General features: G+C 45.5%; 1 protein-coding gene across 1 annotated transcript in view; it reads right to left on the minus strand.

Annotated features, from left to right (window-relative positions):
- Nucleotides 1-12,301, minus strand: part of XPNPEP1 (X-prolyl aminopeptidase 1) — a 31,529-nt gene that overhangs the window by 13,521 nt on the left and 5,707 nt on the right. The window contains exons 4-10 of the mRNA XM_082285890.1: nucleotides 7,460-7,523; nucleotides 5,642-5,746; nucleotides 5,274-5,366; nucleotides 4,194-4,337; nucleotides 3,735-3,830; nucleotides 1,443-1,524; nucleotides 304-514 (exon numbers count right to left, since the gene is read on the minus strand). Of these exons, the coding sequence (XP_082142016.1) occupies nucleotides 304-514; nucleotides 1,443-1,524; nucleotides 3,735-3,830; nucleotides 4,194-4,337; nucleotides 5,274-5,366; nucleotides 5,642-5,746; nucleotides 7,460-7,523 (795 nt within the window). The remainder of the gene's footprint in view (nucleotides 1-303; nucleotides 515-1,442; nucleotides 1,525-3,734; nucleotides 3,831-4,193; nucleotides 4,338-5,273; nucleotides 5,367-5,641; nucleotides 5,747-7,459; nucleotides 7,524-12,301) is intronic.

A 12,301-nucleotide genomic window follows, 5' to 3' on the forward strand; every position in this document is an offset into this window, starting at 1 on the left:
GTGGGCAGAATGACCTGAGTTCACCCTGCTGCCTCTTCCCTCCCCTCTCTCACTGTACTTGTTTTATCTTAAGCTGACAATTCTTTGGATAAATCGGCTTAGCAAGTTGGAAGGGCAGCTCCAGCAGGAGCAACCCCAGGATTAACAACCCCTCAATACCTCAGCATGGCTGGATCCCTTCTGCACAAGCTCCAGCCTGCATTGGGCTTTGCAGAGGGGAAACTGAGGCCAGCTGCCCTCATTAACACCCTTCCTAACCACGACAAGCAGAGAAAAGTATTTTCCCTTGCTAGGGCCACTGACCTTGGGAATGGCCTCAGTCAGAGCATAGCTGGCTTTGTCACTGAGCCACACTTTCTCCTTGGGTGAGAGGCCTGCACCAACAGCCTGCAGCTCCGATAGGATAGATCCATAGGGCATCACCTGGATTTTGAACTCAGGCTCCAGGGTGGAGTCAAGCTGTAAGTGCTCCCTCACAGGTGGGTCCATCATCCGGTCACCATCAATGAAGAGCCTGAGAAAAAATTGGAGAGAACAAATAGGTGAGACCACATCTGAAACTGGCTGGAGTAAAGGAGGGAAGGAAAACACATTCTGGCAACATTTCAGGGAGAAAGGAAATTGTGAATTATACACTCTACTTTGTCCTATGTCATTTTAACCACTGGCTTGCACACAGCTTAAATGAAATTAAGATGTGCTACCCCAGTAAGAGGAAAGAGCTGACAGCATTTCTATTTGTATGACACGTGCAAAATGGCTACATCCCATCACTGTGCTTGAAACAGGAAAGTAACAGAGGAAAACAACAGCCACACTCTAATTTTTAAGGGCAACATCTGAAAACAGAAAAGCTACTGTAGTTCTAAGTATCACATTGCTGTCACTTTCACTGAGTTGAAAAGTTCAGCTCAACCCTCACACACAACCTGTACTCACTCACCCAGCCAGGATTTACCTTAGATGGATCTAGGCAGCAGCTTACAGATGTATCTAAAAGAACTGTGTTTGCTGAGGCTCAATATATGGGGCAGGAAAGAAGCCTTCTGTCATAAGCCAGCCCTGAAACTTTCCTGCACAGTCCTGCAGTTTTGAAGTGACTCAGCAATTAGACTTTTCCCTAAAGTTTGTAATGTCCAGGCCAGGCTCAGCTCTTACCCACATTTCACCCAGAGCTCCACAGGCCCTACACATTACCTCAAGGTGACAGACAGAGGGCTCAGCCATCATGCCCAGGGTCACCCAGCAAGTCAGCCAAGATGCTGAGGAGTGCAGCAGAGCTCTGATCAGGGAAGGAGAGTAACTAATGTTGAAGACAAAAGTGCTCAGAAAGGACACTGAAGTACCCAAGTGCAGGCGTTTTGAAAAGACAAATACTTCGCTAGAACAGCTCTCCCCCAGAAAAATGTGTCTTGGGGAACAGAAGAAGGGAATACAAGCACCTGATTGTGTTCATTCCTATGACAGCGTATGCGAAAAACACTGGATTGTACTCAACATCAGAGCCTCGAAGGTTGAAAAGCCCTGGAAAATAAGAACACCAAGAATCACAGTCCTGGTTCATCTTCTGCAACATTAGAGAAAGCCAAAAATAATCTCACAAAAACACAGGCAAGCAATGAGATGTCACGGGTGCAGGCCGTGGGTCCAGCTCCCACCCAGCTGTCCCACAGCCTGCTCCATTCCCCGGCAATCCTAAATTTTTGCCAGGAGATGGCACCACAACCACAGTATGAGCACTCCCTGGTGTTTAACTTCTAAAGGAGGGCTGGCTTGGAAAAAAGCAGGTACAGGCAAGGAAAGACAAGGACATGTGTACAAAAAGTAGTGTCTGCCCTTTCTGGTCTGTGCAACGCAATAAAAGCTCACTTCTTAACAGCCAGAAACCTTCAAGGATACAAACTATCATTTCATTCCAATCCTTTTGACATTTGAGGTAAGAGGAAGACACAATAGGCGAGACTAAAATACCCCAAAAAGGCCTCTCATTTGGGCACCTCCAATATCTCAGATTCAGACTGTACAGCTATTTTTCACAAAGATTTTATCCAACACAACTCCAGACAAAGTCAAGAGGGGAAGTAGATGTTCAGCACCTCTAAAATTCTGATTTTAGGGTCAAATAAAAACTCCAGGGTATCCAATTAGCTGAAATGAGTTACTCAAGCCAATAAGGCCAGCCAGCAGGACAGCTGGGAAAAGAACCAACATGTCCTAAATTACAACCCAGCACTGTATTCATCGAACTGCAAATTCTGCCATGAAAGTAAAAATAGAGCTTAATTCTCCCCAGGGAATGAGTAGGTCACTTGAATGCAGGAAAGAGCCACAAAGAACTTTTTACTGCATGGGTACAAACTTCCTCGCTCAGTCAATTCCCAATGCAGTAAGAAGGCAACAATCTCCTTTGTGGCTCTTTTTCTGTCCCCAGGAACTTGTCTGGAGTTTATTACAGTGAATTGAATTAGATAAAATTAAAACACAACTTCTCCCCTTCCCCCTTTAGGATAAGAAATCAACCAGGCACTCGAAAATGAGCTTGTCTCATGACCTTCTCTGGTTCATCTTAACACTCTTGATTCATAACCAAGCTTCACTTTGCTGGAGACATTTAATCTGAAACCACCTCAGGGCACCAATTTATCATTAATTTAATTGGAGATGCTCCTGAAAACGTGAGACATACAATCTCTGCTCATGCAGGCCTCCCAAGGGAGGAGTCATATTCACCACTCTCAGAAGTACTCCTTTCACAAAACAAGCTCTTTGCTCAGTGTCCCAGATCCAGGAGAGCCCACAGACCTCACTGAGCTGGCTTCAGCCAGTGCCAGGGACATTGTGCTGGCAGTGCTGGAGTGAGGAAAACACCACCTCCATTTCTACCTTTCCAGATCAGACACGGGGCACAGGCATGAGCAGCGCTCACACCCTGCCAGTGTTACACTCCCACTACAGCAGTCCATGCACTGGTGATCTCTGCAAAAAGGACACACAGTACTAGGAACAGCAGTGCTGGGGAAACCACTGCTGTTTCTGGCCATTCTCCTTTCCTACACACTGGGCTGGGAGCCAGCGTGTGGAGACCCAGCCATCCTGGGGCCCCAAACACAGAGGGGACTCTAGTGAGACCCTGGGTTGAAATAATCTGGAAAAACAAGTTGAGCCCTGACATACTTGTTTTAACCAAAGCATTGGCTGAACACAGGAGAGGTAGAGACTGACTTAAGAAGTTGTGACAATTAGGAAGATTATTGTGAATGTGGTGAACCCCACCCTTGCCTTATGTATACAAAGCCACATGTTGCACTGCTTTGTTTATAGCCCAGACTGCACAGCAGAAAACAGTCTCCATCCTTCCAATGGGTGAGGCAGCATAGGGATATTGTAAAGCCAGAATATCTCACAGGTCTTTTTTTTTTCCATCATGCTGCCTCAGGCTTTATACGTGACCTTCCTCTCCCTTTGCCTGGGCTGTTTTACAAAGGTGGTCGTTCACTACATTTCCTGGGCCAAAAATGTACTCAGGAGCTGCACTGGTGTAACGAGGCACGGTGCAGAAATACAGGCTTGCTGTTTGTGACCTGTTACCACCACTGTACTTGATAAGAAGTTAACTGATGTCTAACGAACATGCTGTCATAAGCGCCTCTCACCCTGGCATGGTTCCTCCTTTCCAAGGCAGGAAGAACATTTATTTTGTAGAAAGAACTGAGAAAGGAGATGCAAAGACTTACATGCTACTTCATCCAAGGCCGTTACCACAAACCACATGACTTTCCTCTCAGCCATTTTTGAACGGAGGGCTACAATTTTGTCTCTCCAGCTGACCCCTGCAAAACACAACAGGAAAAGCTACAGTGCCTAACTTTGCAGGGGATAATGAAGTAAATACAGACCGACATACTGTGCTTGTGCTCCTCACTCCTTTCTAGTAACTGATAGGAACTATCTCAAAGGAGCTGCCCTCTAGATGCCCATGGATTTGTTTTGAAGTTACCTAACTTCTAGCAAATGGTTATTTGAAGTTTTGAGGACAGAGGACTCATTAGCTAAGGTCTGATCACCTTCTTGACCTATTCACAGAGACCACATTGTGCTGCAGTACTGTTTTTCTCTCTCCTTTGTAAGAGAAAAGCAAAAGGGGACAGGGCCAATAGGAACAACCCATGTCTGTTGGGAGTTAAGCCTCTCACCTGTGTAACTCAGGTCAAGCGTGATGAGAGGCTTGCAGGGGCGTTGAGGACAATCTGTCCAGATTGTATCAATCAGGTTTTCTTTGACAGGCACAAGGTCGTGGCCAGCACTTCTCAAGACTTTGGACATTCTCTTCCACTGGTCTGCCAAAGGGAAGAAAGTCAAGAGTGGTGGCTTTAAGGAACACACGTATGTTCAACAACATATGTTCACAGAGGTCAAACTCAAGAATCAGAGTCTTCTCCTTTCCTTCCAGCCCTGCTTTATTCCCATTCCCTCAAAAAAGAAAGCAAAATTACTTCGCTTTTACTGCGGTTACAGTTCCACAAACACGCCACAACAGCCAGTGGCAGGTACAGAACCTCACAGTCCTGTAGCCTCATCCTTGAGCTGAAGAAGAACTGCTCCAGCTGAGAGACAGAAGTCTCTGGAAGAAGCCATGGCAGAAGCTGCCCTAAGGGTGTCCTCTCCCCCAGTGCAGAACCATGCTAGATCTAAGCTAGACAAGATGAGAGTTGCTTCCACACAGCCATGAGACAGGTTCTTAGTCCATCTGAACAAACAAATTATCTCCCCTAGCCTCCAGTGACCTTTGCACTGGGCCTCATGATTTGAAGCATGAATAGATGGATACTATGATATAAATGATACCTCTCCCTGTGCTTCCTATAGGGAACGCTGCAGAGATCCCAAGACCACCAAGCAGGAGTAGCAGCAAGAATTTTGCCTGGGTGTTCTTGCTCACATGCTGGCCAAGGCATTCAGCACCCTTGTACTGAAGTGCCCACAACAAGCCAAAGCACAGACAAAAACTGGTGATCAGGATTCTGCTTTTCAGGTAAAGTCACTGCAAGCCTAGAAAGCAAGTTTCATCCCTTGTGTTTTGGAGTCAATGTACTGCTGTGGAACTCTTGTGATACATAGCTAAACCAAAATCTAACCTGTTTTGCGTAACAGTTTAACCACCACTACATCTGAAACATGGTTAGCTGCACATCACCACACAACAGCTCAGCCAGAGAAGCAAGGAAGCAAAATCTAGTTGCCCAACCCAGAGTTAAAAACAGAGTAAAACCAACCTGCTGGAATAATGAAAGGGTCCACTCCCACCTTCGAGCCTTCTGGGAGGACACTCACTAGCCAATCCTCCTGAGTTGGTGTATCTTTCAGACCTTCAAGGATTTAAAAGAAAAAGTTCAAATAAGTAGTCACATTGAAACATTCCAACACTATACAAAAAGTCCAAGCTAATGCATCAGATATATCTACTAATGAATGTTTAGACCCACAGACAAGAGTCTTCACAGGACACTAAAGCAGAAGCAGTGTATCCAGGATGTCCCTAAGTCCCTGAATGATGGGATATATCCCTAGGGCTCAAGCTGTACATGTGCAAAGGGACTGTTCTCCACTGATCAATGGAGAAGTATCCCAGGCTCCTGCATACCCATTTTCATGAGTGTCCAGTTGTTATCCATTTGATGTGCAGCTTGCAGGAAGTAGCGTCCATCAGTCCACATGGCTGCGTGCTGCTCAGTGACTATGGCGGTACCTAGGCAGGGAGGCAGAAAGGAGGGGTGATTCAGGCTGGGCTGCCACCATGCAGAGACACAGACAGCAGGGACAGTGTTTAAAATTCACCCCAATTCCCTAAAAGGCACCTCTGATCACTGTTCAAAAGCTATTCCTGTTTCAGTGGAGACATTCACTGTTGCCCCTGTTCTGTGACCTTCTAAACCCTGTTGGAGACAGTATGCACACAGATGCACCTTAATGAACTGCCTCAGATGAACTCAACTTAAGCAAATCTCAGCCAGACAGTGGAACTGGGTAAATGGGGCTTTCCAAACATACTGTAACAGAGACTGTGGTCTCCGCTTGGCTCTTGTCACAGTAAGACACATACTGTACATCCCTGAACTCCATCCCAAACTCTTCTGGGGAGGAAGCCTGGGCTCTGGCCACCCACAAGAATCAGCTGATACCAGCCTGCAGACATGGGTGTCACTCCCAGCTGTCAGCTGCACCCCTTTCCTAAATGTTACAGTTCTAGCAGAGATGGCTGAACAGGAAACATGACTACAAACTTCTGCTGGTTTCATTGTCTGTCCCATTCCACTGACTCCAGATGGAGGGATGCAAGCAGACAGCTGAGGAGCAGTGACACCGCAGCAAGGCACTCAAGCTGCCTTGCCCTTGACAATATAAAACAGAACAAACCATGGCACAAACTGAAAGTGAATCCAAGTCTTTGGAGACTGCATCTTGACCATACTCTCTGTCACCAAAAACTGATGCCCAGATTAGCAGAGCAGAGTTTCCAATTATTAACTCATTGTCTTCTACCAAATTCTCCCAACACCAACCCCATTTTAAGTTGCTTCAGCCTGAAAAGATGAAGCAAGAAACACAAGGTGAGTCCCTGTGTGAAAACTCACTGATTTGCTGAGCATTAGGCTGGGAACAGACCTTCCAAGTACATAACAAGGGCACAAATTAGAGAGGAAGGTTATGAAGAAGTCACACAGAAAGGGCAAAATTAATACAGGATTCATGTGAGCCATTAACAGCAGCCCACAGCCCTGGATTTATCACCTTCCAAATGAGGTCCCAGAGCTCATAGGAACTGATGAATAGACCCTCCAAACAGAAGTACCAGTATTTATTAAACTGATATACAATTAGAGGGGGAAAAAAACTTCAGTAGACTAAAGTGACTTTCCAACAACCACAGAGCAGAGTAATTTGCACAGCTTAGGATACAGCTAGGGTAAAAATTAGGTCTCTTGAAACACAGACCCATCCTACAGCCAAGAAAACATCCTGTCTCGGCAAGATAAGCAAACTTTTCCACAGTGCATTTTCCAAATGCAGAGTTTCTGGCCCTGGCTCTGTTTAAACAGAAAGGCCAGCTAAAGTCCATCCACTACTCACCCAGCCCGAACGGGCAACGTAAAAATCTGTTCATACTGGCTGCACATCAAAAGAAATGACCGCAGGTTACAAGCACCACATTAAAGAGTTAACAGGATTTTCCTTTACGAGAGGTTCATTTAGGGGTTGAACATTTTCTGAAAACTTGTTATTCCGCTGATATTACATAATTCCAGCGGTTAGCCAAGACACAGTTCTGCAGATGCTGAAATGGGAATAAAACAGTCCAAACAAGCTGGATAGATTTTCTTTTCCATCCTGCCTCTATGCCATGAATGGAACTGTTTCTTTAGAGGAGAATTATGCAAGAACCCAAGTTCTGGAAAGGTACCTGCAGAGCCATCAAATCCAGAGATGAATGCCCTTCTGCAATCACAGGGTGCAATGTACTCACTCTAGAAAACAAAAGAGGCAGCAATTATTTATAGCAGCAGGGAAAAAAAAACAATCAGCTGATGACAAATACTTTGATAAGCTTTTTCTCCTAAAGGACACCACAGAGAGAACAAAATGAGTTAAAAATTCCTGGGCTCTACTCCACTGTGATTATACTGTATTTATGTTCAACTGGTGGGGGTTTTTTAAGCTGCAGCACTTTTCTCCCACAAATATCTGTAAACACTGAAGTGCTTCAGGATTTGCAGACGTTTATTTCACACTCAACCTCCCCTTTGGGCAACAAATAAATCAGGTCTGCAATGTGAAGGGAAGGGAAACCAGAAGCACCCCCTGATCTCGGAGACCAGAGTAATCAGCACCTAAAATCTGTAAAATTCACTATCTCCAGTGAAGTCCCCTCACTGGCATTTATAAGAATTCCTTTAAGACCTTTTTTTCTGCAATTGTGACATTGAAAGAAAATCATCAAGGTGGTAAGACTGTAAAAAATTTAACCCTTGGGACCTCTCATAAATAGATACTGATCCTCTCACTTCTTCCTTGCCTACTCAAAACTGACTACAGCCAAAACCACCAGACCATGGTTTGATGGATGAGAGGGAATCAAAGGCTATTAGTCCACCTTCATCCCAAACCTGTGCTTCTGGACACATCTTTTCAGAATGTTGTAGAAGAGCCTGAGAATGCACAGACACCTGATATTAACAGGAACTGCCAAAACTAAAAGAACAACTGTACCTTCACATGGCCCACATGCCTTTTTTATGGGATTCCATTCTCGCAAGTTTGTAGGTCAGAACTGCTGAGTAGGCCTGTTAATGAACTAGTGCAAATCAGCAAATCAGCTTAATCCAGGCTGACAGCACTGACGTGTGAGCTGCAAAACCCCTGGATTTGTACCTTACAAATGGTCTGAAAAACAAGTCTGTTTCTCTGCCCATAAAGTGTCTCTGCACCCAGCTGTGCTGGGGCAAAAGAAGCATCTTAGGAACTGAGCTAAGAAATCACAGCCCGATTCTCAGATGGTTTTAGTCTCTACTGTGATAGAATCACCTGATTGTTAAAAAATACTCCCTTCAAATCTGTTACTCTTCATTGTTCTAAAGAAGACAGAGAGTTCAAAGCACAGGAGGGAGGGAGTGAGCAGCACAAATTACAGCACCTGGGACCAACCCTTTATTTCTGCTCCAAATCACGCCATGATCAAATCCCTTCCACAACAGCCATGTCTCTCCCTTCCTGGGAGAAGCCAACCAACCATTCCCCACTAACATTTTGAAGTTGAACCTTGGGACAGTAAATCTCACAGCCCGAAAGAGGATCTCGTTGAGTGGGTTTTGCTCCCAGTTGCCAAGGAAGATTTCTGGTATACAGTCCAAAGAAATCCTCTATTTTATCCAAACACTAGTGAAAGCTGTCAGAAAGGAGGGGGATATGGAGACCATGCGTGCCCTCCTCTATGACCCAGTTAGTTTCCTGTGCCTTTTCTTGTCCAGCCCCACAGGGCTGTGACATGCTCAGCAGCTGTAGGGAGGAGGGAGGCTGGGATACCCACCTTGGGAAGGGAGGACTGCCCTCAGCACAGCTCTAGCTGATGGAGTGGATCCCTCAACCCCACACAGCACATTGTCACCAATAATGACAAAGGCATCAGCAGACAGAGAGGACGAAGTTGTTGAGAGAACAGAATCAAGTGTCTGTTTCCCCATGATGCCTTAGGTTTTAACGTTTATATTTTTCAAATTCTACAATGCTTAGTGTGTAACTCTGAAAGTTTCTTGTAGCCTGTTAATTTCTACTCTCTCATGCTACGTAGACACAACAAAGCCTCTCTGGATCTGCTTTCCAAGGACACCAAGACCTTCCTAGGCCAAAAGTATAAACCAAAGAGCCTCTAAAGCAGGGGTAAGCTGAGGGGAAAACTGAAGCTTTAATTGGAGAATTAACCCTGATATGCAAATGAACCAAACCTATAAAAGGGTGACGAACTCGTGACCTGTTGTCCATCTTGGGGTCCATTTTGAGAATAGCTTCAGGCTCCCCAGGGTGTACCTTTGAAGGCCTTTCAAATAAATACCTACTTTTATTCCCTTACTCCTGTCTAGTCTCTGTTTCTAGGAGTCCTGTTAAAGCATCACCCACTGCCTGTCTCAGAGCCGCAGGAGAGAACACAAAGGCAAGAGCGATGCTGGACCTGAGGATTCCTCATTCCAACATTTCCTAGACTGCTATGACTCCCCATCCCGACACTTCCCAGCTTGAAGGTGGGACACCATCTCCCAGGGTCCAGTGCCTGAAGGAGATACTGGAAATTTCCCATCATGGATCACATCACTTAAGTGCATCTCAGATCAGACCAGTGATTTCTTTTCCATTTCTCTTGACCAACACAGCAGAGACTACAGACTAGTTTCCTTGTGCAGACAAGCAACCTCACATTCATAGCATGGGTTAATACCACAGAAGAGTGAAATGGATGAAAACAATTTTTAAAAAATACAAAAGGAAAAGAAGTGTATCAGTTTTAGATCTGGTAAAAGCTGACCCAAATTAGCAAAGACCTTGACTGCATGGACATACCTCATGCTGTCCCATTCACAGACAAATCCAGGGAGTGTTTTAAGAGTTTACAATGAGGCAGAAGGGCTTTAAAAGGGAGTATCAGGGATCTGGAGGGAAAGACAGTTCATTCATCTGTCAGTCTGAATTCTTGCACACGCACCTGTTCTATTCCATGCAGGAACCCCCACTGTGCAAAGATGACCCCATGTTTTGCACAAGCTAAAATTACATGGGGAACACCTGTGTATGCCACACAAAGCACAGACCACAGCACAGTGAGAACAAGGTATTTCCCCGGGGCTTGTCTTGCAGCTCTGACGGCCTTCAACCTGGCCTTCCTCAGTCCTTTCACCACACCTGTCAGTCACACAGACAAAACTGGGGGCTACATCACAAAAACCCCTCAGCTAAGCCAGGAAGAACCCCCAAAAAATCAGTGCTGCTTATCCCCAGAGCCTGCATGGTTGTGCTGTAAACATGTTGAACCTCATTCTAGCCTAATGTCAACCAAGATCTGCAATGCAAACTGCATCTGGCTACCCTTAGAGGCACAACACTGGTGTCATTAAAGAACAAACATTGCTGTGTACCTGGAGAGAGGGAGGTATTCACTGCCAGAAACCTAACTGCATTGGTAAGATCTGGAACAGGTCAGAGCAACCTGTGCACAAACCATCTCTTCCTTTATAATTCGGCTGATTCCTCAGCTCAGCACAAGTGTGTGTTAGAGGAGCCAGCCCTGAGCAGAAGACAGCACCTCTGCCAAGCCAAACACGGGGCCCTAAGCTGGACAGGTGCTTTCTTCATGTGGCAAACCAGCCAAACCTGACCAAATTTGTTTTGAGTCTGGAGGCCTCAAAGGCCTGGAGGGTGAAGCCAGCCACAGTTAAGCTGTGCCTGGCTCCAAACCCAAGCTCTAATCCAAACATCATTCACTCCCATTAAGAAGCAGTTCTTCCAATCTCTGAATAGTCCCATATGGACAAACTCCAGATTCAATGTAAACACACACTGACTCAACATAAAAATGGATCCTGCTTTTTACCACTGCAACATCCCTCTGACAGACATTTTCAACCAAACCACAAAGGGCTTAGGTGCCTCATTCCCAAAAACATGGCTTTTCATCCCTTCATGATCCTTGGGCACCTGTAGACACCCAGCATGCATGAAAAGAAGTGAGACTCTTTGGGCTTCATTCCACTTTTGGCTGGGACTGTCCTCCTTTCTCATCGGCCTCTGGACCACGCATGTCCCCAAGGAAAGAGTCTGTTTCTCTAACTTCTTATCACCAGCATCAAAAATTTCAAAGATTAAAGCAGCCAGCCAACATCCAAGGCTGAGTGCAAGAGCCACAAATCCAAGGCAGCCTTGGTTAAGCCTGAGTCAGAGCCAGCTGTGTTTGAGAAGCTCTGCAAGTCTTTCAGTTTCTTACACAACTAAACATGGAAAGCAAAGGATACAACTGGTAGCAAGACTCCTGGCAGTATGATAATCTAGGAAATTGCAGGAAAACCAATATTAAAAGCATCACAGAAATCACAGCTCATCAACATTCCCAATGTTACAAAGAGAAATTAGTCAGCAAGTTGCAGCATCAGGGTATATCAGCATCAGTCCAATCCAGGGGTTCCTTTGCAACCCAGAAACGAATAAAGCTTCCCCCAGTCTAAACCCTGTGGCAACACCACAGGATGGAAAGCCCTATTTGTTGACAAGTTCTGTGATGTGGATGCCAGGACAGCCTCAGGAATAGCCGAGAGAAGCAAGGACAGCAATACATAGCTTGTTTGGGCTGTGGGGAAGAAATGGCTTAGGCCACCAAACGCTTGGCTATAATTATTCTGAGTCATGGAGGGAGCTGCCTAAGAGCAAAATCTGACTGCAGGGCTGTAAAGTTCTTGTTTGCACACAGGAAACAAACGCTTGCGTGGAACATGGAGAAGTTTTCAAATCACAGGTCATCACAATTTACCTGGAATCAGTAAGGCTGTTCTGGGATCAACAGGTTTCTGTCATTGGCAGAAACTGCCTCAATTCCCAGCCCTCACAGAAAAAAATCCTGCACCAGCTATTCAGGAGGCACCAGAATCGGCAGTTTTTAGTAATCGTTTCCATTCAGATAGATTCCCTCTGCAGAGAAACCTGACCAACTTGCCTGGCAGGAAATAGCAACATGGGGTTCTCTGCTTAACTGCACTCTGTCAAGGAA

This window comes from Coloeus monedula (assembly GCF_965178545.1).
Source record: "Coloeus monedula genome assembly, chromosome: 8".
NCBI lineage: Eukaryota > Metazoa > Chordata > Aves > Passeriformes > Corvidae > Coloeus > Coloeus monedula.